General features: G+C 36.7%; 2 protein-coding genes across 2 annotated transcripts; both read right to left on the bottom strand.

Annotated features, from left to right (window-relative positions):
• Positions 1-1,962: 1,962 nt before the first annotated feature.
• Positions 1,963-7,584, bottom strand: zgc:112964 (uncharacterized protein LOC503764 homolog). Its single transcript, XM_048170945.1, has 9 exons — positions 6,678-7,584; positions 6,372-6,495; positions 6,257-6,280; positions 4,379-4,512; positions 4,021-4,299; positions 3,832-3,927; positions 3,589-3,745; positions 3,206-3,288; positions 1,963-3,104 (listed from the first exon to the last, which is right to left on the bottom strand). Exons 2-9 carry the CDS (start codon positions 6,427-6,429, stop codon positions 3,024-3,026), a joined length of 912 nt encoding a protein of 303 aa, XP_048026902.1. The 5' UTR covers positions 6,430-6,495; positions 6,678-7,584; the 3' UTR covers positions 1,963-3,023.
• Positions 7,585-14,824: 7,240 nt separating this feature from the next.
• Positions 14,825-26,431, bottom strand: LOC125255596. The gene is made up of 11 exons (XM_048170943.1): positions 26,278-26,431; positions 25,617-25,721; positions 25,238-25,519; positions 23,366-23,401; positions 20,532-20,861; positions 16,500-16,633; positions 16,113-16,406; positions 15,922-16,020; positions 15,699-15,837; positions 15,515-15,597; positions 14,825-15,293 (listed from the first exon to the last, which is right to left on the bottom strand). Exons 1-11 carry the CDS (start codon positions 26,414-26,416, stop codon positions 15,213-15,215), a joined length of 1,722 nt encoding a protein of 573 aa, XP_048026900.1. The 5' UTR covers positions 26,417-26,431; the 3' UTR covers positions 14,825-15,212.
• Between the last annotated feature and the right edge of the window lie 502 nt (positions 26,432-26,933).

Raw genomic sequence — 26,933 nt, 5'->3', positions numbered from 1 at the left:
CCTGCCCGCGTGAGGTGCGCCGCTTCCCGCTCGCGCTGTTCTGACTGTAGTTTACTAAAAGTTTATTAATTCTGAATGTGTCGCGTCTCGCGTGTCCATCTATATTGCACCAAATGCGACACTGCACTGCCTTGTGAAGTCGATTGGATGAACGGTTCTCGAAATAATAAAAATGCAAACGGACATACAGACACAGATTCCTGCCTTTATTAGAGAGAAAAATATGTTCAGCCCCTCTCTCCGAAGAGTCGATGTTCATTACTACCGAAGCTTCGAAGCTCAAAAAATGGTATTCGGACCAGCCCTAAACTTTTTTCCTCTTACAAGGCTATTCCTGAATTCAGTATTATTCTGGGGCCCGGATGGAAATCTCTGGCGGGCCGGATTTGGCCCGCGGGCCGCCAGTTGACGTTGCATGACTTAGGAGCTGGGTAACACAAAAACTACCGAAACACTGGAAAATTAACCCCCCAAAATACCCAAAAGGCTCAACCCAGGACTTGGATAGAAAAAATAACCCAAGATTTTGTGGAGACTGGTATGCATTTTATTTCAAAATGGTAAATAAATAGTAAAAAAAAAAAAAAAAAAGCATGCTAAAACAGCAAAAATAAAAGTTACAAATATTATATGAACGCATGAAACATTGGGTAAGAATAAGTAAATCATAACAAACAGTGCCTATGAACTGAATTTTAATATTCTTTCTTAAGTCTGACCAGCAGATGGAGACATGAATTCATCATGATCTCTGATACTGAGAACTCAGTGATCCTGCTTGATTTTGGGCCTGCCCAAATAACTTTATCCGAACTCCGGAAATACGTCATGCAAGCAGACAAGTGATCAAGTAAGTGTGGGTATTTGGACAGTCCCAGTGACACTTTCTCCGTTACTGTGTAGAAATAAGAAACTCAAATATCAACACTAACATAAAACCATGATGTGCATGTAAAATGCTTCTTCATGCTTGTGTACATTGCAACTTATAAATGTGGGTGTATTTGTTTAATAAATAACACAACCCTTTTTTCCCTATGATTTGGTTTACCCTCAGTATGTAAAACGGCCTTATGTATTGTTATGTTTAGGCCCATTAACACTAGCAATGTCAAACCCTTATGCCAGATCAGCAAAGATTTCTAAATGAAAGAGGCATGTGTGTACTAATCAGATAATAGTTAAACTGTTTAAGTTCAAATCAAGTGTAAAATATCACATTCAGTATTTGAAGACATAAAACTCTCCTTTCTTAAAGTATTAGTTCACTTTCAAATGAAAATTAGCCCAAGCTTTACTCACCCTCAAGCCATCCTAGGTGTATATGACTTTCTTCTTTCTGATGAACACAATCTGAGAAATATTAATAAATATCCTGATGCATCTGAGCTTTATAATGGCAGTGAACGGGATCAGTGAGTATGAGCTGAAGAAAGTGCCTCCATCCACATCCATCCATCATAAACACAGGGTTTAATAAAGGCCTTCTGAAGTGAAGCGATGCATTTGTGTAAAAAAACAAACAAACCCATATTTAACAAGTTATGAAATAAAATATCTAGCTTCCGCCAGACCGCCTTTCGTATTCTACTTACAAAGGAAGTGTAAAAGTCTCGCAGTTCAAAAAGCTTACGCTATACGCCTTCCCTATTCAACTTACGGGAAAAAAACTTAACTGACGTGACGCCTGTTTACACTTTCTTGGTAACTTGAATACGGAAGGTGGTCTGGCGGAAGCTAGATATTTTACTTCATAACTTGTTAAATATGGATATTTTTTACACAAACACATCAGAAGGCCTTTATTAACCCCCCGGACCCGTGTGGAGTACGTTTATGATGGATGGATGTGGATGAAAACACTTTCTTCAGCTCATACTCACTGATCCCGCTCACTGCCATTATAAAGCTCAGATGCATCAGGATATTTATTAATATTTCTCCAATTGTGTTCATCAGAAAGAGGAAAGTCATATACACCTAGGATGGATTGAGGGTGAGTAAAGCTTGGGGTCATTTTCATTTGAAAGTGAACTAATCCTGTAATCTAATAAAATCACAAACAATTTGTTTGCAAAGCAAAGTTTTAGCATTTTATGTAGCATGCTGGTATTTCACTAACTCTCAACAAGCATCTGTCTCCCCCTTGTGGTGAGCCAAGGAACATTTGATTTAACTCATATTATACAGATTTTTTATTTACTGTTATAGTTGTTACACACCTCAGAATATAACATCAACCTTTTTTGATGAAGAAATGAAAAGCTAGAGCTAAATAGCCAAATACTTCAATAAATAATATCTCCAAATAACAATAGGCCTATTACTAAATCCCTATTCTCCCATATCTTCAAACATGCATTCATTTTTTTATGCCTCACTGAATTAAACAGGACTGTTTGCATGTTTAGTTTTGCATCGAACATACAAAAGTGGGTGAAGAAAAATTTTACAATTTTTTTTTTTACTCAATACAATCTTTTTCTGCACTTTTGCACTCTGTCGAGGCATGTTGTCACAAAAGCTCAATGTTTCTTTAGTTGACTACATCTTTTTTTCCTGAGCAATAAAGGTAGAAATAATAGCATTACATTCAGATTCACTGGAGTAAAAATGTGACAGCTAGCCTTGTCTCCCCAATAGACAATTACGATATGGATACCAGCATTCGGAGCCATAGAGGAATACAGGTTTACCACTATTGACACTGCAGATAGACCGATTAAACCGCTGTCACACCTCGTGCAAACATTCACCTTCTTGAAGAGTGACATTCCTCATCTGTGAATTTTTTTTGAGAAATGAATGCGATTTGACTATGAATATGTCAAAGCTGACAGAAAACATTGTGCAAAGAACTTAAAACTGGAATGACAGCATTTCCATCCTCAATGGCTAGAATTGCTGGTTAGCTTCCCTGTATGAGGTATATTTTAATGACAGGGATATTTAATTTAAGAGATTTAATGAACCAGTCTCTGAATTTCTTTCCTTGTATGAGTTACATATTACATATTACGATATTACGGCTGTGTCTTTTGGATTTTTCTTAAGTTCAGCTTCACGCTGCTCGGCAGGCCGGACTCAACCAGCTCCTGTTGTAGCTGAAATAAAGATGGACAGACAGACCACAATTTCTTGAATCGTCTATTAGCACCATAATAACTAAAAAAACATATTACATACATTAGTAAGTGCAACTTACTTTCTCTAAAAAAATCTCAATGTTTCCATTCTCTGTTAGATCTGAAAATGATGTGACTCTCATTTGAACTCCTATGATATTTTCTAAGGGAAACAAAGCACATGATTAATGAATAATACATTTGTATGCGTACTATACTGAACATACTGAAGAGGTCAAACAGGAATATAATCTTTGCCTTGATTAATGCTCACAACATTGCAGTGAAAACACACTTATACATTTATATTTCTGCATTTGCCAGATGTTTTATCCCATTTTAGGCTGATTAAAGGTATAAATTCTGCATGTTCCTGGGAATGAAACTCATGACTTTGACATTGCTAGTGCCACAAATAATAATAATAATATTAAAGATTATAATCTTGATGGCAATTATGTACCTGGTAGATTATTTTGATGTGGTCCACCGTCCACCCTGAAGGCCCATCGACCTGGAACACTTACATTACTGGAGTTCATAAGGTTTGGAATAACGCTCCCATTGGTTGATCCAGGAATCACAAAGTAGGCCGTGGAGTTTACTGTGTCATAACCAGCCTGCACAAACAAGGAAGTAACTAATTATTGAGACATCAAAAAGAGATAGGCATATTTTGTTTTATTGATGTATAAGGCATGTATACCTGCACCGCATTATACGTCACAGCACAATCACCATAATTCATGAGAATAAAAGACAAATCACCTCCCGAAATTAAAACCACTTGAAATGATGTTTCCTGCAAAGTTTGGGAACACTGACTGTCACAGCAGTTTTGAGAATAGCACATCTGTAAGCTTGAGCCTGAAGGAGTTTTAACAAATGAACTTACCGTGCCAGAGTGATAATAGTACGCAACTCTGTCCCAAGTTGCAACAAGGACCCAAGTAGCCGTGAAGCTCAGATCAGGGAAATACTGGTTTATATCCCGAGTGGCTTGGGTAAGCACACTTCCATATGAGTACTGCTGATATGAGATGATGCCATTCATACTGACGTCAACGTCTGTCCAGAGGGGAGCAATGATGTCTTCACTTCCATTGATGGGAAAGTTCTGAATGAAGAACTCTGATGAAGACTGATTGAATGTAAGGTACCCATTACTATTAACCTGGGTAATAAACGATATAAGTCATTAGTCATTTTTCTCATTCACCATTGGCATTAACAAAACAGAGCTGAATTCTTACATAAGTCTTGTTGTATGTGCGGCCAAAGAACACAAAAGGTCTCCACAGGTCGACAAGAGTGGAGTTTTCATCCTCAACAGAAATATTAACAGTGTCTCCTGCCACGGAGCCGAATGGATAGAATACCGCCGGCGCTGCAAGACAAACAAGTTCAAGCACCGATGACAATAAACTCAGATCATGCTTTCTCACTTAAGGGGAGAACTACAGGCAAAAACACGGTCAATTTTGAGATTTTGCACTTTTTGGCTTTTCATAAAGTGTTTTTTTCATACTGGTGGAAAGAAAACATCCAAAATACACTTTTAAGTGTATATTTTATAGCACTTTATCTATTTGCATCTATAGATTTCAGTTATAGTAAATATCTTTAAAGGCCGTTTTCTCAAAATGACTTTTTTTCTCCTGCTCTGAGTCAGAAATCTCCACTTCAGCAGAACTTACACCAAACTTTACAGTTTTATTCCTACCTACAGTACAGTCCAAAAGTTTGGAACCACTAAGATTTTTAATGTTTTTAAAAGAAGTTTCGTCTGCTCACCAAGGCTACATTTATTTAATTAAAAATACAGTAAAAAACAGTAATATTGTGAAATATTATTACAATTTAAAATAACTGTGTACTATTTAAATATATTTGACAAAGTAATTTATTCCTGTGATGCAAAGCTGAACTTTCAGCATCGTTACTCCAGTCTTCAGTGTCACATGATCCTTCAGAAATCATTCTAATATGCTGATTTGCTGCTCAATAAACATTTATGATTATTTTCAATGTTGAAAACAGTTGTGTACTTTTTTTTTCAGGATTCCTTGATGAATAGAAAGTTCAAAAGAACAGCATTTATCTGAAATACAAAGCTTCTGTAGCATTATACACTACCGTTCAAAAGTTTGGGGTCAGTAAGAATTTTTATTTTTATTTTTTTGAAAAGAAATTAAAGAAATGAATACTTTTATTCAGCAAGGATGCATTAAATCAATCAAAAGTGGCAGTAAAGATATTTATAATGTTACAAAAGATTAGATTTCAGATAAACACTGTTCTTTTGAACTTTCTATTCATCAAATAATCCTGAAAAAAAATATTGTACACAAATATTTTGTACAATTGTACACATTAAATGTTTCTTGAGCAGCAGATCAGCATATTAGAATGATTTCTGAAGGATCATGTGACGCTGAAGACTGGAGTAATGATGCTGAAAATTCAGCTTTGCATCACAGGAATAAATTACTTTGTCAAATATATTTAAATAGTACACAGTTATTTTAAATTGTAATAATATTTCACAATATTATTGTTTTTACTGTATTTTTAATTAAATAAATGTAGCCTTGGTGAGCAGACGAAACTTCTTTTAAAAACATTAAAAATCTTAGTGGTTCCAAACTTTTGGACTGTACTGTATATTCTGAAGGTTTTTACAGAGGGATTTGTTGATATATAATTTGCCTGATTTTATACAACATTTTATTCCTAAAAAAATGGTGAAAATATTTTTTTTTCTGGCTGTTGATAGTATTTTCTGATTTATGGAGTGATAAAAAGAGATATCCAAAATTCCCTCTGTAAAAACCTTTGAATTTAATATGTCCAAAAAATTAAACGAGAACTGTGAACCTGACGTCATCCAATATTCAGATTTTTGTTCTAGAAATGTATGCAAATTAGTGCATATTTAATTAGATAACGCCTCATTTGCATATTTAAACATTACATTTTAGAAAACTTGTAATACAAAAAATGTTTGCAATTTTTAATGTAATCAATCACCTGGGGTAGTATGGTGATATCTATTAGTTAATTTTTTTTATCCTATTCACCTGGGGTGTCTCGCCTATTTTATATGTTCTAGTTCTAAGGTTAATAATTACCTGTCTGTGCATTTGTCACCCTGCCTGTTGAAAAAAATACAAATAAATTTGAATACAATTCCATTGTCTTTGACATATCATGAAGGATATTATTCAGATGAATGGTAAAACTCACTTAGTGACAAAACTGATATGAACACCAGCAGATATCGTGAAACTGGAGACAACCTCATGATAAATATTTAGATGAGGTCAGAGATACCACAGAGATGTCACTGCAACAATTTCACAGAGAGTAACTAGAAAATCACAAGAAACCAAAGCAATATTAATACTTATTTTGATTTTATAATCATTTCAGTTATACTTTAGCTCTACAAACACATCTTTTCAGTTCATAGCATAATATAGATATACATAGACATATAATCAGAGAATAAGTCCAAACAAACAACATACAGACAAAAAGTTAGGTGTTTACCTCAGAAGGCTTCATGGACTATGCCTTCTGAAGGTTAAAATCTGACCCTAATTATCATAGCACTGAAGGGAGGGACTTGTTCAGTCAATGCCTGTCAAATGTGTCCACAAAAAATTCTCACAAAACAACTCAATGTTCAAGCTATATAACAATTAAAGTGAAAGAACTGCTTGACTTCCCATCAGATGACAACTGTAGACATTTGTTTTTTCAAGAGTTCATTCCCTTGAAATTGTGTCTGGGCTGTTTCTTTGTGTCAGATTTGATAAACAGATTGAAAAGGCCATGCTGGAATTTGCAAAGAAAAACAGGCTAATGCATTTTTGCATAATTGAATTATGTTGACGTATGAAAGAGTCCCACGACACACTTGACGTAAGATATTTTTCCAGTTCGTACTCTCCACCAGTCAACAAACACAATTTCAAAACATACATCTCTCTCCACCTATCCCTATCTTCTGCATCCTCAACACTTGCATCCACTAGCTTCATATCCTCATTTATTACATCCATATACCTCCTCTTTGCCTCCTGCCTGGCAGCTCCATGTCCAACATTCTCCTACCAATATACTCACTCTCTCTCCTCTGAACATGTCCAAACCATCTTAATCTGGCCTCTCTAACTTTGTCCCCCAATCATCCAACATGAGCTGTCCCTCTGATGTACTCGTTCCTAATTCTGTCCAACCTTGTCACTCCCAAAGAGAACCTCAACATCTTCAGCTCTGCTACCTCCAACTCTGACTCCTGTCTCTTCCTGTCTCTAAACCATACAGCATGGCCGGTCTCACCACGGTCTTGTACACCTTCCCCTTGAAAGGGACTTACATGGACTTTCATACCTATATTTATTTAAATGCATCTTCACACCAAGAATGGAAACAACAGATCTCACCCTCATGTCATTCTACACCCGTAAGACCTTCGTTCATCTTCAGAACACAAATTAAGATATTTTTGATGAAATCTGATGGCTCAGTGAGGCCTCTATTGAGAGCAAAGCCACCGAACCTCTCAAGATCCATAAAGGTACTAAAACCATATTTAAAACAGTTCATGTAAGTTCAGTGGTTCTACCTAAATATTATAATATATATATTATAATATTATATAATATATATAATTATTATATAATATAATAATTTTCATTTTTGGGTGAACTAACCCTTTAAGATTTTTGGATTGTTCTACTGATGAGAGAAACATTTAAATAGACATTTCAGTAGACAAAAAACTCCAGACAACATGAGCTGTGGAAAATTATAAGTGATCTAGGAGATTTAAACAGCTTTTCTTCTTTGGGCTAATGCTGCCTTCACGTGCTCAGAATTTTCGTAAATACGAATTTTCGAGGTAAAAATTGCACATGAACGCCCTCCCATTTTTAAACTTGAATGCAATGAGCTCGTAATCACGACTTCAGAAATGGGAATTATCAAATTTCCGATAGCACTTGAAGGCAGCATTAATCACATATCCTTCACAGCCTCGCTTTCATAACTGTTATGGCGCTGCTCTCAATTGACCCTTCGTCTGGAGTTTGTTTGATAAGCAATCTAACCAATCATAACACCGAATCCTCCATTTTGACGATGGACTTGAACTTGAAAAATGGTGTGTACTGACTTCTTTCCACGTTTGAAACAACATTCCTTCTCATGTTCATTCATGTTTATTTGATGCTATAAATTAGTAGGAAGAGATGATCGGTTCATGAGCCGCTTGAGCTGAGGCACTACAGCGATCTGTCACGACACATTAAAGAGTCACAAAACAGTTTTTATTGTTAGAATTTCTTAAAAAATTACACAGTTTGAAAGCTGGGACTTTGTTTAATATCATAAGTAACCTGCTCTGTCTTGTCTGTCGACGTGTTGTCAGTGTCCTCTTTGCTCCACAATGTATTTTTCACTCTGTGTGGCATGACAGCGCCATGGCTTGTCGGACAAAGTAACAGTAACTAAGGGTCTTTGCAAAGGCTTCTCAGGAAGTAACTGGTCAAGCCAGAAGTCTTAAAGGTGCCGTAGAACGTGTTTTCAAAAGATGTAATATAAGTCTAAGGTGTCCCCTGAATGTGTCTGTGACGTTTCAGCTCAAAATACCCCATAGATTTATTTATTTTTTTTTTTCATTTTTTTAACTGCCTATTTTGGGGCATCATTAAATATGCGCCGATTCAGGCTGCGGCCCCTTTAAATTCTCGTGCTCCCATCCCCCGAGCTCGTGACTGCCTTAAACAGCATAAACAAAGTTCACACAGCTAATATAACCCTCAAAATGGATCTTTACAAAGTGTTCATCATGCAACATGTCTAATCGCGTAAGTATGGTATTTATTTGGATGTTTACATTTGATTCTGAATGGGTTTGATAGTGCTCTGTGGCTAAAGCTAACATGACACACTGTTGGAGAGATTTATAAAGAATGAAGTTGTGTTTATGAATTATACAGACTGCAAGTGTTTAAAAAATGAAAATAATGACAGTCTTGTCTCTGTGAATACAGTAATAAACGATGGTAACTTTAACCACATTTAACAGTACATTAGCAACATGCTAACGAAACATTTAGAAAGACAATTTACAAATATCACTAAAAATATCATTGATCATGTCAGTTATTATCGCTCCATCTGCCATTTTCGCTTTGTTTCAACTGTGCACAGATCCAGACGTTAATACTGGCTGCCCTTGTCTAATGCCTTGAACATGAGCTGGCATATGCAAATATTGGGGGCGTACATATTAATGATCCCGACTGTTACGTAACAGTCTGTGTTATGTTGAGATTCGCCTGTTCTTCAGAGGTCTTTTAAACAAATGAGATTTATATAAGAAGGAGGAAACAATGGAGTTTGAGACTCACTGTATGTCATTTCCATGTACTGAACTCTTGTTATTCAACTATGCCAAGGTAAATTCAATTTTTAATTCTAGGGCACCTTTAAAAGTCTTAAAGGTGATAGAGAGGATTTTTTCGTCGACTGAGAATCCAAAGACTGTTACTGAGTTTTTGAAATGAGCGCATGCGTAAGAACAGCCCCCCTCCTTCACAGCTCAACATTTCAAAGGAACACCTCCCAAAACTCGTGCACGAGTATTGGAACACGAGTGTTTACCACCGGCATTCGCTGTGTCATGTTAGTGGATTCATTATGTCGGACTCACCGCAGGTAACTCATAATCTGCAGTTGTTACTCCTGTCTCCTGACAAAAACATTGCATGCAGTGCCTGTGGAGTGTGGAAAGTTACTGGAGCGCACAGCCGAGCTCGTCTCTCACAAGGAATGTCACGGCAGTGATTGACAAGCCAGAGGGCCAGTCGTTTACGTGATGATCGGCTTGTGTTTTTAAGGCCCTACCTCGTGCACAGATGATGTATATTAATATTATTACTTTCAGTGCACCTTTTTAGTCTTTTATCAGTTAGTAAAGACAGTTTCAAGTAATACTGCAAAAATGTATAAAACAAAACATCCTCTTTAGCACCTTTAAAGGGACTTTGTTTGAACTGACGGTGCGTTCCAAACGGGATATATCGAAACCGAAGTGCTCAAAACTGGCCACTTCAAAGGGGCCCTTCGGAATGAAGGATTTCAAAGGGTACAATTGATGGACACTTCGGGCTCCCATGATCCTTTGCACAGGGAAGTTGTTTGAAGTCACACCCTGCGTTCCATTCGGAAGGGATCATGCCTATGCCCTAATCCCTTCAAAGGGTTTACCCTCCGGAGTAAGAGCTTCGAAGGGATGAAGGGTGTAGGGGTCAAAAAACTCTTATATTGGAACTAGAGGTCTTTACGGGTCCAAAAATTCATACCCGAACCCGAAGAGACCCGTAAATGTGCTACACGGAACCGACCCGGCCCAACTATTATTTTGAAAGTTGGACCCGAACCCGTGCAGAACCGAGAAATGCCATAAATGTACTACCCGGACCCGTCTAAGCTGGACCCGAACCCGACCGGACCCGTCTGGACCCGATCGGCACATAGGTCTATTCCATAGCAAATTGCTATTAATAAGTCAATAAACAAGTTGCGAAAATAAAACGTGTTGTCTTACCTAATATTAGTAGGCTATAGCTTTCTCCCTTGTACCTGACTGTGATGCACTTGCCAAGAAAGTTCATCCATTATTCCTCTCTTGCCGATTGAAATGCTTAATCCACTCATTATTCCAGCTTTAAAAGTTCACTTGCTGTCACGATGACAAATGCGACTTTGCAGTTTTGCATTATTTCATTGTATCTCGAGACTCGAGTCAACTCACATAATAAAATAACTTTGACTGTTTGCCCTTTTGAACTATACTAACGATTGCTTGTTCAGTGACATGGCCGCTGACATTAGCATTACTTATTTGCGGTCATTTCTGTGCTTTCTGAGCCGAGTCTGACCAAAACTTTAGATATAACAAGACGGCATAATGTTATTATAAAAACAGGAGAAAGAAAGTGCGCTCGCATGAGACATGCGCGTTAGCTGGAGCAACCTGAAACAAGCTTTAAGCGTCACAGAAAACATTCGTGTGATAGTTCATATTTTGTTAATGATTTGAAATAGGATATGTTATTTAAATGCGAATGTGCAAGGCTACAAGCAGTTCTTGAGATTTGAAGTTTGTTTGCATTACTGTTGCACACGATAGGAATAGTAAAACTCGATGATCGCCGTTTGCTTGCATTAACTTCGCCCGCTCTGCTTCTGATGGCTGGGGTCACTCGTGTTTTTTCACCATATTTCCCGGCTCATACTTTTCAAGTTACAAAACACGCACAGCGCTTACTGACTCCCAACACGGCCGGGTGATCTCCGAATCAAATCGGCTCGGGTATACACACAATGTTAATCAGACCCGGGAACCGAAGTAATAGATTAGGACCCGACCCGGACCCGGCTGACCATTTAAAACCCGGGTCCTCGGGTCTCGGGTCTTCTTTGTAGACCTCTGATTGGAACGCACTTCTGCGTCATCTTAACGAGACAATCAAAGAGTAGTAAATTGTGCAAGCTGCGCCTCTTGTTTAACGTTAGTTTATTTATTTATTTATTTTAGGTTTATCACATGTAGGCTATATTGTGTCTATGTATTTGAAACATTTGAATGGACTGATAAAGGGAGCTGTAAAGTTTTTTTGTTGAAGTACAATTTCATTTTGACCATAATAATGTACCAAATCTAACTCGTATATATATATATTATAGGTAAAATCGAACTCCGAGCCTCCGCCTGTACCCATTCTGTGACGTCAAAGAACTTCCCTGTGCAAAGGATCATGGGGGCCCGAAGTGTCCATCAGTTGTACCCTTCAAAATCCTTCATTCCGAAGGGCCCTTTGAAGTGGCCAGTTTTGAGCACTTCGGTTTGGAACGACCCTTCAACATGGCGGCCATGAATATTTCCACTCCGAAGTGCCCTTCGGAGGATGATATATCCCGTTTGGAATGCACCGACAGAATGGGTACAGGCGGAGGCTCGGAGTTCGATTTTACCTATAAATGTACGTATAGTATTTTTCTATACTACTGTAATATTTATACAAGTTAGATTTGGTACATTATTATGGTCAAAATGATATTGTACTTCAACAAAAATACAACAGCTCCCTTTATCAGTCCATTCAAATGTTTCAAATACATAGACACAATATAGGCTACATTATATTTATTTATATAATAAATAAGCAAATAAACTAACGTTAAACAAAATGGGGGGTTTGGGGGGGTTAACCAACGTAGCCTACAAAATGACAACAGACATCCCAAGTCTCCCGGAAGTTCCGGGAGTCTCCCGCATATTGATAGCGGCTCCCTGATGCCCGCAAATTAGTTAAAATCTCCCGGAATCTAGAGCGAGCGAGCAAGAGCGCGCATAGAGACTGTGTTTCAAACCAGCGCGCGCACGGCAGAGAGGGAGAGGGAGCGAGAGAGAGACCTTGCGTGTGTGTGCGAAGCGCATGTAAGACAGAGAGCATCCCGAATGGCCTTTTTCGGCAAATCAACCAATCAATTATCAGTGAGGTGAGTTGACAAGTTTCATTTCATGTGCATATTATTCAGGCTAGTTGCCAAGGCTACATGAAAACAACAAACTCCTTAGACCTGTTTAAAGTTGCAATGGAAAATAAATAAAAGCAGTTTACATAAATAGTATAAGCAGCTTATATAAATAGTAAAAGTAATCTACATATTTAAACATAATTAACGAATAATTGCATATGCCTATAGCTTATAGCTCCTTCCTCTTTTTTTTTTTTGGGGGGGGGGGGGGGGGGGGGGTGTACCTCCCTGAAATGACTTTTTGCAGGTTGGGATGTCTGTGACAAAGGCGCTTCCTTGGTTGTCTCGTTAAGATGAAAAAGTTTTTTTGACCCCTACACCCTTCATCCCTTCGAGCTCTCACTACGGAGGGTAAACCCTTTGAAGGGATTAGGGCATAGGGATGAGCCCTTCCGAATGTAACGCAGTGTGAATCGAACTTTAGTTCTGGGTTGATGACGCAAGACGCACAGCCGAAGTAGCACGTCCGACTTTATAAGAACCGAATGAGCCGGTTTAACCAACTGTCGAAGTTTGCCGAGAATTACCGAGGACTAAAAATGAACCGAATGAAATGTTGTGGCATGGACTGTTTTTCTCTTAGAGGTTAGCATCGTTCTTTGTATGAACTAATCTTAAAAAGAAAACATCAGAGAACAAATTAGATCATGAGTGAATGACTGTCATACTCCAAAAGGAAAAAAGTATAATAAAATGCAGTTAAAGTTGTCCACACGATTAGTGCGCAATGTTTTTGTTGTGTGTAACAAATGTGGCGCATTTAAAAGTGAAAGGACTTAAAAGTCTTTAGCCTATACAAAGACTTATAAAGTCGATATAGCTAGGCTATAAAGAGATTTAAATATGTAACCTCACATTTAGTCATTTTTAAAGATTTATCTATCAATTTCTAATCTTATACATATATTATTAATATATTAATTACATGTTATTAGTATATATTTCTATTAATTTAAACCGAATGCTTAATAAATGTTAAACTAAAATGCTAATATGTAATGGATTAGGGGTAATGATTAAATAAATAATATTTAAATCATATAAAATAGATTATAATAAATAATCATTGTTATTTTTGTTTAAAAACTTTTACTATGTAATGGATCAAGAGAGACTGATCGAGGGAATGACTTATTTTCCTCACAGCTGATTGGTCCAATTTCGGTTTGAGATCTCTTACCTAGAACCTTCTGTGGAGTCAAGATATGCCGATAAACACAGCTGAAAGCCGAGTCACTTTCATGGTGCCTAAACCCATGGATGGCAAAAACTAAACTGAAACATACACCTATCCACCTAAACAGACTTCATGGTATATGCCTGATCTCTAGACAGGCTTAAGGAGTGTGAAGCAATTCGGGCTATGTCTCCTTAATTCTGACAGACTTTAGCTCCACTTACATTTCAGATGGAAATTCTTCTTTTTCTGCTACTTTTTTAAAACTTCATTTTTATGGCACACCAAATCAGCTTTTTTTTTCAGGTCTGTCTTAAAAGTGGGCCAAGTAAAATGCTTAATAATTGTTAAACTAAAGTCTTTATGTGCGCGCGCGCGTGTGTGTGTATATATATATGCCAACAACAACTGTTCAACCAAATGTTTCTGCATGTTCTCAACTCCTTGTTTAAACACAAACACACAGGTAATTGTTCTCAAAAAAAAAAAAAATCAAAAAAAAAAAAAAAATCAAATGCACAATCAATTAAACAAGCTTTAAATAAACTTCAAAAAAGGGAGGAGAAAAACCTTCCCACATTTTTTGTGGTTGACGTCAAAGCTTGTGTATCAAACTATAAGGTATTTTGGCACAAAATAATTTTTCACTTCTAGAAGCAAGTCAGATAAACATAAACATTGCGTCATACCCTCATTCTCAAAAACCATAAACAAAACTGAAAAATTGTGACCCAGACAGAGGGGTTGGCACTGTGTTATGTTGCCAATTGATGTCCAGTGTAAAACCAGCGGAAAGCTCCTGTCCTAAAGTACTTTCGTAACAGTATTTTACACAGTAATGTCCATGAAAACGATACACTCAGGTATTTTGGACAGGGATGAGTAATGCTTCTGGTAAATGGAGTTGTAGACAAAGAACAGGTTTAATTGCATTGTTTACATGCTACAGATCAGTTTGATTAGTTTAAAGCCCAGAAACTTGTTAAAGATATCTGAAAACACAAAGCATGATGGGACAAAGACAAAAGAGGAACAATGATTATTATTCAAACTAAATTGGTTGGAACATGTATAATAATCTATTTCATTATCTAATTGTATCATATTTCATTATATATGCTCATTTATGTTTGTGTGTGGATGAGTTATGTGTTATATATATGTATGTGAGAGTAAAAAGTTGAAGGGTGAGAAAATATAAAGGCTCCCTTCCTGCGGAGTGACATTCTTCTCTTTGTCAGTTTCTACATCTTCAAGGACACATTTTAAACCTTTTAAGTTCCTTCCATGTTTTACGGATATGTCTTTTTGACGTTTCTTAATTTCATCTCAAAGAAACTTGACACATTATTTTGGACCAGCACGTGTTTTATCTGAAACAAAGATGGGCAGACAGATGAAAATATATTTTATCTCCATTGTACTCTATTTCTTATTTTAAACTTTTTTTTACAGACTTAAATAATCAATAAAGTCACCACAGTTAGATATAAAGTCAGAGATATAAGATAAGAGACAAAGTTTTTTTTTTTTTTTACTCTGAGGCAGAAATGTGCTTCCATACAACAACTTTTGCATTAAAAGTGTGACTTACTTGCTTCAAAACATCCTCAATGTTTCCCTTCTGTGTCAGGTCTAAAAATGAGCTAAGTTTTATTTGAACTCCCAAGACATTTTCTAAAAGGAAATACACACATAATAAGGCATAATAACACACACTCATATATATATAAACAAACTGATAATACGAACACATCATTTTGATGAAAGTCCTATACCTGTTCCGTTGTTCACAAGAAAGGCCCAACGACCCGGAACGTCTACATTACTCCTGTTCTTGAGGTTTGAGATGGAGTAGCCATCATTTGCATAGTGAATGACATAGTAGTCAGCGGAGTTTATGGTGTCGTATCCAGCCTATTAAAACCATAAAAAACAAATGATTTAATACGTATAGAGCCAGTATAGAATATTATTTAAATCCTGTGATGTTTGTTTTACCTCCACTGGATAAGGTACCACATCAGCACAGTCACCATAATTCAGCAGAATGAAAGAAAAACCACCTCCTGAAATTAAAACAGCTTGAAACGTGATTGTCTGAAAAGAAGAAAAAAAAGAAAAAAATCATCAGGATTCATAGTCTACACAGTCCGTGACCTTGCGTCTGAGAAAGAAAGAAAACTATTTACCGGTGCTGAGCGCTGATTAAAAACATTCGTATCGAATGTTTGAACATAGTCCCATGTTGCAACAAAGACTGAAGAAGCAGCGAAGCCAATATGAGGGAAATACTGGTTTATATCCTGACTGGCACGAGTGAGCACACTTCCACTTGTGTACTGCTGATACCAGTATTTGCCCAATCCAATGTCATCAAGCTCAGTCCAGAGCGCAGCAATGAAATCTTCAACTCCATAGGGAATGATGAAAGGGTTAGCTTCTGGTATAGGTTGGCTGAAGGTAAGGAGTCCGTTATTATTAACCTGAAATAAAAGAAATCAGTTCAAATCCACCAGTAAAGTATGAACTGGCTTATTTGCATTTATATCAGACTAACAAAGGAACTGGAATCTCACATATATATAGTTGTACTTGCGGCCAAAGTACGTAAATGGAGTGGAGAAGGTAAAGTTTACAGAGGTTTCACCACCATTTTCAAACTGTTCACCGTCTCCTGCTGCTGGACCAAATGGATAGAATATCGCCGGTGCTGCAAACAGAATCAACACAAAAAATACAAATGAAGACATGAGCAGTTTTTAAGGCGATTCCGACGTGAACCCACAATTAATTCAAAAGTGAATAAATACCTGTCCATGCAGTTGTTGTTGGAATGAACACATGCAAACACCATTAAATACATCATGAACTCACTTTTTCTGCATTCCAATTTAATAATTTGATCCATGATTTTGCTACTTACTGTTAATAGTCAGAGAAGCATTTGATTTTTGGACAAATGCATATAGGTCATGTATGATGAATGTAGGGTGTCTAATTTGACCATTATTTTTTTATTTTTTGTGTGTGTTGTAATAAAAACAGACCTAAGTGATCAATAGCCTTTAAAGGGATAGTTCACCCAAAAATGAAAATTTGATGTTTATCTGCTTACCCCCAGCGCATCCAAGATGTAGTTGACTTTGTTTCTTCAGTTGAACACAAATTATGATTTTTAACTCCAACCGTTGCCGTCTGTCAGTCAAATAATGGGAGTAAATGGTCACACAATCTATAAGAGTCAATAAACACGCACAGACGAATCCAAATTAAACCCTGCGGCTCGTGACGGCACATTGATGTCCTGAGACATGAAACGATCGGTTTGTGCGAGAAACCGAACAGTATTTATATAATTTTTTACCTCTAAAACACCACTATGTCCAACTGGGTTCAGCAATCGCTTGGTGATGTCTGATCGCGCTCTGACAACTACAGTGATGTCTCACGCGTATACTTCAATGAGTGCTAGACATCACTGCCGTTGTCAGAGCGCGATCAGACCGCACTAAATGAACCCTGAACGCAGTTGGACATAGTGGTGTTTTAGAGGGAAAAAATTATATAAATGCCCTTCGGTTTCTCGCACAAACCGATCGTTTCGTGTCTTAGGACATCAATGTGCCGTCACGAGCCGCAGGGTTTAATTTGGATTCGTCTGTGCGTGTTTATTGACTCTTATAGATTGTGTGACCATTTACTCCCATTATTTGACTGACAGACGGCAACGGTTGGAGTTAAAAATCATAATTTGTGTTCAACTGAAGAAACAAAGTCAACTACATCTTGGATGCGCTGGGGGTAAGCAGATAAACATCAAATTTTCATTTTTGGGTGAACTATCCCTTTAAAATGACTTACATATATACATATATAATAACAATGAGGCAAATAAAATCAGTTCAAATAAAGTTTCAAAAGCAAGTAATCATTACTGGCTGGCTCCTGTTTCAGCATCACATGCATGTGTCGTGCTGCTCACGTGTACAGCGTCGGACAATACTGAGCTGGCATTTGGACATAAACACGGAAGCCTGCGCTGCGTTCACTATGTCAACTGTGTATGACAACAGTTCAAACTTTATGATGGATGGATGTGGATGGAGACACTTTTTCAGCTCATACTCATTGATCCCGTTCACTGCTATTATAAAGCTTTGATACGTCAGGATATTTATTAATATTTCTGCGATTATGTTCATCAGAAAGAAGAAAGTCATATACACCTAGGATGGCTTGAGGGTGAGTAAAGCTTGGGCTAATTTTCATTTGAAAGTGAACTAATACTTTAAGGTTGAACCGCTGCAGTCACATGGACTATTTTAATGATGTCTTTACTACTTTTCTGGACCTCAAAAGGTGCAATGACATTGCTGCCTGTGTGTGGTTCAGATATTTCATGAAAAATATCTTAATTTGTGTTCCAAAGATGAAGAACGAAGATTGTTTGGGTTTGGGATGACATGAGGGTGAGTAATTAATGACAGAAATTTCATTTTTGAAAATTTCATTTAGAAATGAAATTTCTGTCACTTATTACTTACCCTCATGCCGTTCCACACCCGTAAGACCTTCGTTAATCTTCAGAACACAAATTAAGATAATTTAGTTGAAATCCGATAGCTCCGTGAGGCCTCCATAGGGAGCAATGGACACTTCTTCTCTCAAGATCCATAAAGGTACTAAAAACACATCTAAATCAGTTCATGTGAGTACAGTGGTTCAATATTAATATTATAAAGCGATGAGAATATTTTTGGAGCGCCAAAAAAACAAAATAACGACTTATTTAGTGATGGCCGATTTCAAAACACTGCTTCATGAAGCATCGGAGCACAAATGAATCGGTGTGTCGAATCATGATTCAGATTGCATGTCAAAACGCCAGCCATGCCGCCAACGGCTGAAATCATGTGACTTTGGCACTCCGAACAGCAGATTCGACACACTGATTCATCTGTGCTCCGATGCTTCCCGAAGCAGTATTTTGAAATTGGCCATCACTAAATAAGTCGTTATTTAGTTTTTTTTGGCGCTCTTAATAAATGAAAGAATTTTCATTTTTGGGTGAACTAACCCTTTAAGACCTCAATTAAAGAGCATGGAAATACTTCCTACTGAAACAGGTGGTTTTCACACACTGATTTCCAATATTTGCTCACTTATTTCTCAGGTTCATTCTTGGGTTTGTTCAGTTCATATCATAAGCAGTGTTTTAAGGTGGTGAGAAAAATGGGTTCTAATTTAAAGGTTTATAATTACCTGCTGCTGTTGTTATAATGTCTGTTAATGAAAACAAGCATTACATTATAAAACGCTTGTGTAAAATACTGTTTCTGAAAGAATGAAAGCAATTACAAACACCAATAAATAACTCATGAACTCACTAGACGAGTTCAGCTCAGCTTTCTTTTTCTGTTTACGTATTTTCTATTGAAGCAGAAAACTGGGATGGGCATTAAAAAAACAACTGAATAATGCACTGATCTACAGTTTGCTACTTGCTAGTCAGAGGCAGGTGCTTTTAGGGGGAGGGACATTCTTATTCTAGAGAGAATGTGATTGGACACAAAACTGTATAGAGTCATGTATAAGGAGTATATACAGTATTTTTGGTCCCTTCTTAGAAGAGAAAGACTGTACGTTTGAAATGTGTATATCAGCTCAACGTTTATTATGTCTTCACTCTTACACTAACATAAAAATAAGATTATTAACTGGTAGAACTGTGGTGGGTTCAGTGGTGGTTTCTGAAAGAATGTACACAAATACAAACAACATTAAAAACCTCATGAACTCGCTTGATGAGAACAGTTTTCTTTCCTGATGAAGATGCTCACTGATTTCTCAGGTTCACATCGGGTTTGTTCAACTGACACCATTTTAAAAACAGATCTGGTTCTAATTCAAAGGTCTATAAATACCAGTAAATGTTCTAGAGAGAATTTAATTAGACAAATAGTTGCATATTGAGTCATGTATGAGGAGTCATCAATATTTTTGGTCTTTTTTTCTTGGAAGAGAAGGAGTGGGGTCAATCAATCTCATGTGGTCCAATGGAAGGCGCAATATAAGCTTAACAAATAATGTAATTTAGTGCAAAAGTTGAGGCAAAAGTTTATTATGAGCTCAAGGATAACAGACCTGAACTAAAAGCAAGAAAATACCAATTCTGATTTCAGTTAAAGCAAAAAAGTATTGAGAAGTATTATAAAATGGATAGTGCCGATTGGTCTGTAGCCAAAAACAATCAATATACTGTCAAAACTGTTTCATGTATTATGTGTTCCAGCCTAAATTAACTATTTAATTTTTTATTTAATGAAGTACAAGACTCATCTTCTGCTGTTGTATTATAAAAAATAATGACAGCGCATGAGAACAGTTCCTAGTCTCGGTTTTTATTTGAGCTCCATCAGATGAGGCACTACATCTAGAAACATTCTCCTGCCATTGTGGATGCAGTCACGACTGAAGGGGTTGCAGGCTTTGCGTTGGTCCTAACAACGCCCTTCAGCCATGAATGTATTCACAATACAGCACGGCCACCTTATTGCTTACATTGCATAGGCTTGTGATGAGTCATCTATCAATCGCAGCATTATTACCTGGTATGACTGTGGTGGTGGGTTCAGCGGTGGTTTCTGTGGTTGTTTCTGCGGTGGTGGTTTCTTCAGTGGTGGTTTCTGCGGTGGTGGTTTCTTCGGTGGTGGTTTCTGTGGTGGTGGTTTCTTCGGTGGTGGTTTCTGTGGTGGTGGTTTCTGCGGTGGTGGTTTCTTCGGTGGTGGTTTCTTCGGTGGTGGTTTCTGCGGTGGTGGTTTCTTCGGTGGTGGTTTCTGTGGTGGTGGTTTCTGCGGTGGTGGTTTCTTCAGTGGTGGTTTCTGCGGTGGTTTCTGCGGTGGTGGTTTCAGCGGTGGTGGTTTCTGTGGTGGTGGTTTCTGAAAGAATGTACAAATACAAACAACATTAAAAACCTCACAAATTCACTTGATAAGAACCAGTGCCCAAGAAAGTCGACCGGAAGTTGAAGTCGGCCGCGTGCCGCCATCTTGTAGCAGAACTTCACTTGCGTTAGCATCCCATTGACTCCCATTCATTTTGGCGTCACTTTGACAGCGAATAACTTTACATCTGAGGCGTTTAAAGACTCCATTTGTCCATTATTTATTTCTAAAGATACACGACAATGTATAAAGGGCTCCATTACCTTCTATGTTACATTATGGCCCCGTAGAAACAGTTTTTGTAAAAATAGGCTAACGATTGCGTCATAACCACTCGACTCTCTGTCGCACAGTAGAGAAATTACCGTACAGACAGGAGGAGAAGCTCGCAGGCAATAGTATGCATTAACTTAATATGGCGTACTGGCGTTACATTTTAAAATACTATACAAAATAATTAATCAGAATACTTACTCCTGCTCACTCACGCCAAAGAACTCCCCGCTCAAGCTCGCCGTCTCTGCAAGATTAACGATGGCAGTTTGCACGCACAGCTACTAGAAGATTTACATCTGTCAGACAGGTTGCTGACGTCATCAAGCTTAGTTTGAGTCTGCGCGTCAGAAACGGAAGTGCTAAAAATCACTAAAAATGGGCTTCACTTGTCTCAATTGAGTTCCAATGGGGTCGCTGTGTCCATTTCTTTTACTGTCTATGATAAGAACAGTCTTTCCTGATGCTCACTGATTTCTTAGGCTCACATCGGGTTTGTTCAACTGACACCATTTTAAAAACAGATCTGGTTCTGATTCAAAGGTCTAAAGGTACCTATCATAGTTCTAGAGATAATTTAATTGGACAAATAATTGTATATTGAGTCATGTATGAGGAGTCATCAATATTTTTGGTCTTTTTTTCTTGGAAGAGAAGGAGTGGGGTCAATCAATCTCAAGTGGTTCAATGGAAGGTGTAATATAAGCTTAACAAATAATGTAATTTAGTGCAAGAGTTAAAGGGTTAATTCATCCAAAAATGAAAATGATCCCATGATTTACTCACCTTTAAGCCATACTAGGTGTATATGACATTCTTCTTTCAGATGAACACAAGATATATTAAAAATATCCTTGCTCCTCGAAGCAGGTAGTGAAGGGGGTTGCCACATTTTGAAGCCAAAAAAAAAAAATGCATCCATCCATAATAAAAGTAATACATGCAGCTCCAGGGGGTTAATAAAGGCCTTCTGAAGTGAAGCGATGGGTTTTTGTAAGAAAAATATCCATATTTAAAACTTATTAATTATTATAACGTGCTTACGACAGACGGCCGTACGCTTCGATTTGCCGACGCAATGATGAACACGGAAGCGCAGAGGATAGAACAAAACAAAACACCCGTCACGAATTAGAAGTCTAAAATGAGAAATTTTAAAGAGAAATGCATCTAAGCTTACAATACTCCTACATCCTGCGTCATACTGTACATCGCGTCACAGGTTACTCATTTGGGGCCAGTTGACTTGCGCAGTATGCATACGGTCGTCCGCCGGAAGCTAGTTATTTTAATTTATAAAGTTTTAAATATGTTTTTCTTACAAAATCACATCGCATCACTTCGCTTCGAAAAGTACTTTATTAACCCACTGGAGCAATAGGGATTACTTTTATTATGGATGCATTTTATTTTTGCTTCAAAAAAAATGTGACCCCCATTCACAACTATTATAAAGCTTTGAGGAGCAAGGATATTTTTTTTTAAATATATCTCCGATTGAGTTTGTCTGAAAGAAGATGGTCATTTAAACCTAGGATGGCTTGAGGGTGAGTAAATCATGGGATAATTTTAATTTTTAGGTGACCTATCCCTTTAAGGCGAAAGTTTATTATTAGCTCAATGATAACAGACCTGAACTAAAAGCAACAAGATACCAATTCTGATTTCTGTTAAAGAAAAAAAAGTATTGAGAAGTATTATAAAATGGATAGCGCCAATTGGTCAATAATAGCCATGTTTAATTTACGATACTATGACTGTTTCACCGAACAGATCTGTGTATCACAGCGCAACACCCTAAGCAACAAAAACAATCAATATACTGTCAAAACTGTTTCATGTATTATGTGTTTCAACCAAAATGAACTATTTACTAGTCTCAGTTTTTATTTGAGCTCCATCAGATGAGGCATTACATTTAGAAACATTCTCCTGCCGTTTACTGTCATTGTCAAGGACGATTTTTTTTTTTTTTTTTTGTGGAACGAGGCATTTAATGATTAATTACTGCAAAAAAGTAGCATATCAATACATATATTTTTTGTGGATGCAGTCACGACTGAAGGGGTTGCAGGCTTTGCATTGGTCCTAACAACACCCTTCATGAATGTATTCACAATACAGCATGGCTACTCATACCTTATTGCTTACTTATTAAGTATTCTGTAAAGTACATAAAAGCAGGTGTGTGATGATGAGTCATCTATTAATCCCAGCATTATTACCTGGTAGGGTTGTGGTGGTTTCTGTAGTGCTGGTTTCTGAAACAATGAACAAATACAAACCATCAAAAACGTTATGAACTAACTTGACGAGTGCAGTTTTCTTTCCACATGAAGATGCTAACTGATTTCTAAGATTCATATCAGTTTGTTCAGTTCTTGACACCATAGACAACATTTTTGCATCATTATTACCTGGTAGGACTGTGGTGGTGTTTTTTTTTTTTTTTTGATTGATTGATTGATTGATTACTTTATTAATCCCCAGAGGGGATTGTTGTCAGCACAAAAACTGAAAACTGCCCCCAAAAACCCTACCAAGTACAAGATATCAAACACAAGTCATGATCACAATTGATTAAATAATCTCACAGCAGTTGGGAGAAGTTTGGAGTCTTCACTCTTACACTAACATGAGCTCATGAGTATGAGGTGGCTCACGTAATGCAGTTTTCTTTAAGAGACCATCACAGTACTATTTATTTACCTTGGATTTTTAGGGTTTACACATCAAATATCTATCACACACCCTCCCTTTTTAACATCACAGGATGCTGTGACGCAGTAATTTTCCATTGTTTTCGCTGTGGTATAATAATAACACTTGTTGGAATTATACTGGTGAGCACTGAGATGAAGATGACATTTAGATGAAGTATGAGCACTGAAACATTCGCAAATAAGATTATTAAATAAATGGGGCAGCGAGACTTTTGATGGGTGCACGGAAACGGGATCTTATCACTCCTATCTTTCACGAAATTTAACGACATTTTTCTCATAATTTAACAAATTTGTTCTCGTAATTTAATGACTTTTTTCTCGTAATTTAATGAGTTTATTCTCAACATTTTATCTTGACTTTTTTCTCAAAATTTAACGACATTTTTCTCATAATTTAACGACATTTTTCTCATAATTTAACGAATTTGTTCTCGTAATTTAATGACTTTATTCGCATAATTTAATAAGTTTATTCTCAACATTTTATCTCGACTTTTTTCTCGAAATTTAACGACATTTTTCTCATAATTTAACGCATTTGTTCTCATAATTAAACAACTATGTTCTCGTAATTTAATGACTTTATTCTCATAATTTAATGAGTTTATTCTCAACATTTTATCTTGACTTTTTTCTCAAAATTTAACGACATTTTTCTCATAATTTAACGAATTTGTTCTCGTAATTGAATGACTTTTTTCTCGTAATTTAATGACTTTATTCTCATAATTTAATGAGTTTATTCTCAACATTTTATCTCGACTTTTTTCTCGAAATTTAACAACATTTTTCTCATAATTTAACAAATTTGTTCTCGTAATTTAACGACTTTTTTCTTGTAATTTAATGACTTTATTCTCATATTTTAATGAGTTTATTCTCAACATTTTATCTCGACTTTTTTCTCGAAATTTAACGACATTTTTCTCATAATTTAACGAATTTGTTCTCATAATTTAACGACTGTTCTCGTAATTTAATTACTTTTTTCTCATAATTTTATTTCGACTTTTTTTCTTGAAATTTAACGAGTTTTTTCTTGAAATTTAACAACTTTAATCTCGAGATGGTTTTATTTTTTTATTATTGCTTGGCCCTAATCCTCTTCCGTATAAAGCACATTGGACAATGTAGATTGTATTTAATTGTGCTATATAAATAAATTGCCATTGCCATTGCCATAGCTCTTTTAACTACCATCACTTCATCTCCTGTTTCTGCTCTTCCCTGGCTTTCTCAGTCAAAATCTCAGGCTAAAAGAAGACTGATATCTTCTGACAGGGATTCAGCTTTCAGGTTTGTATCTAATATATTTAATATTTTTGATGCGGAGATCCATCCGATCTAACAAATTCAAAGGTCTATATTTACCTATAGTCTGTGTTGTTGCTGGTTCGGTTGTTGTTGTGTCAGCTGATGTTTGAGTTGTTGCTGGTTCGGTTGTTGTTGTGTCAGCTGATGTTTGAGTTGTTGCTGGTTCGGTTGTTGTTGTGTCAGCTGATGTTTGAGTTGTTGCTGGTTCGGTTGTTGTTGTGTCAGCTGATGTTTGAGTTGTTGCTGGTTCGGTTGTTGTTGTGTCAGCTGATGTTTGAGTTGTTGCTGGTTCGGTTGTTGTTGTGTCAGCTGATGTTTGAGTTGTCGTTTGTGCCCTGGCTGTTAAAGAAAAAGACATGATTAAATTCAGAAACACAAAATTGTATATTTATATTGTCTTTGCCACATTAAGACTGATACAGAAACTAAACCTTACTCAGGGCCAGGACTGATAAGAGAACCAGCAGAAGCTGTGAAACTGGAGACAATCTCATGATGACGATGACGGTAGAGATTAATCCGGCAGGCAGGAGTCCTTCTTCTGTAATCGGGAGGAGATTTATTATTCTCACTAAACTGATGTTAATCTTGAATAATGGAAATAATAATAATAACTTATTAGATATGTTCAACTTTGAAATATGACTGTAGAAGCCACTTTGTTGGGAAACAAAAATATTCTAAAGGTCTTATTTTATACTAGACATCTTCAACAACCAATTCCACTTTTAAAACATATTCATTTCAACAACAAATATATTACACAATAAACAGATTTATCAAATAATTCACATTTTGCCTAACAGTTCAAGAAACAATATAAAGTGTAACTGAATTCCACATTTAAGCCTAATTACATCTGCTATATACCTTGGCAGTAAATATTCAATAAATATTTATTGAACACATATTGATGTTTTATAAAATCATAAACACATTAAGAATTGTTATTTGTAGCAAAATATACCCATTATTATAATAATATAATTTAATGTTGTTGTTCATTCCATCACACAGATAAGGCTAATCTATGAAATATCTTACAGAATACTATTACAGATTAGAAAGAGTACAGATATTATTAAGATTTGACTTACCTTTCCTCTGAGCTGCTCTTGCACCTGCTGTGGGTGAGCAGGAAGTTTCACTGATTTTAAACTTGCCCTGGCACTGTTTACAGGGAAAACATCTACTGGAATGGAAGAAAATATGTTTTGTTGGAACACAGCCAATCATTTTTAACACACACAAACACGGTGAACGTGATTTCACCAAGTACGACATGTTCCTGGATCAACAACTTTGTTGATCCTGGAACAACATTCCAATCAAACAATCAGATTTGAGGGACAAGTTTACAATTTATGTCAAATTTAGGCTTGCAACCAGGGTTAGGTGCTTCTACATCAGTGTTATTCACATATCTTTCCCCTCTGATTTTAGGGATACGTTATTGGTAGGATTAGGTTTAGGGGTAGGAATAGGGTTAAGACTAAATTTTCGGACAGGAGTGTTGTTCCAGGATCAACAAAATATGTTGATCCAGGAACGTGTCTTACTTGGCAAAATTACGGTGACCCGTAAACACACAGACAGTCTTACCTTTAGAAATAATTTCATATAAACTGCAGATAAGAAGGATATTTTATAAAGATCTGTTTATCTTTACTCACTTTCACTGGTACATGGTACATGATTCAGTATCTGCAGCATACTGAATCAAAATATGATACCATTACACTGCACAATTGTA

This window comes from Megalobrama amblycephala, linkage group LG20 (assembly GCF_018812025.1).
Source record: "Megalobrama amblycephala isolate DHTTF-2021 linkage group LG20, ASM1881202v1, whole genome shotgun sequence".
Taxonomy (NCBI): domain Eukaryota; kingdom Metazoa; phylum Chordata; class Actinopteri; order Cypriniformes; family Xenocyprididae; genus Megalobrama; species Megalobrama amblycephala.
This window is presented reverse-complemented; position numbering and strand designations above follow the sequence as displayed.

Excerpts from the sequence above, each read along its gene's own strand:
- zgc:112964 (XM_048170945.1), bottom strand. The coding sequence starts at position 6,429 with ATGAGGTTGTCTCCAGTTTCACGATATCTGCTGGTGTTCATATCAGTT. Across the intron at positions 4,513-6,256 it reads GGTGACAAATGCACAGACAG|CGCCGGCGGTATTCTATCCA; the intron begins GTAATTATTAAC and ends TTTGTCTTGCAG. Across the intron at positions 3,289-3,588 it reads ACATCAAAATAATCTACCAG|AAAATATCATAGGAGTTCAA; the intron begins GTACATAATTGC and ends TGTTTCCCTTAG.
- LOC125255596 (XM_048170943.1), bottom strand. The coding sequence starts at position 26,416 with ATGATTGGCTGTGTTCCAACAAAACATATTTTCTTCCATTCCAGTAGA. Across the intron at positions 20,862-23,365 it reads AACCACCACAACCCTACCAG|AAACCACCACCACAGAAACC; the intron begins GTAATAATGCTG and ends ACATTCTTTCAG. Across the intron at positions 16,634-20,531 it reads CACCACCACAGTCATACCAG|CACCGGCGATATTCTATCCA; the intron begins GTAATAATGCTG and ends TTCTGTTTGCAG.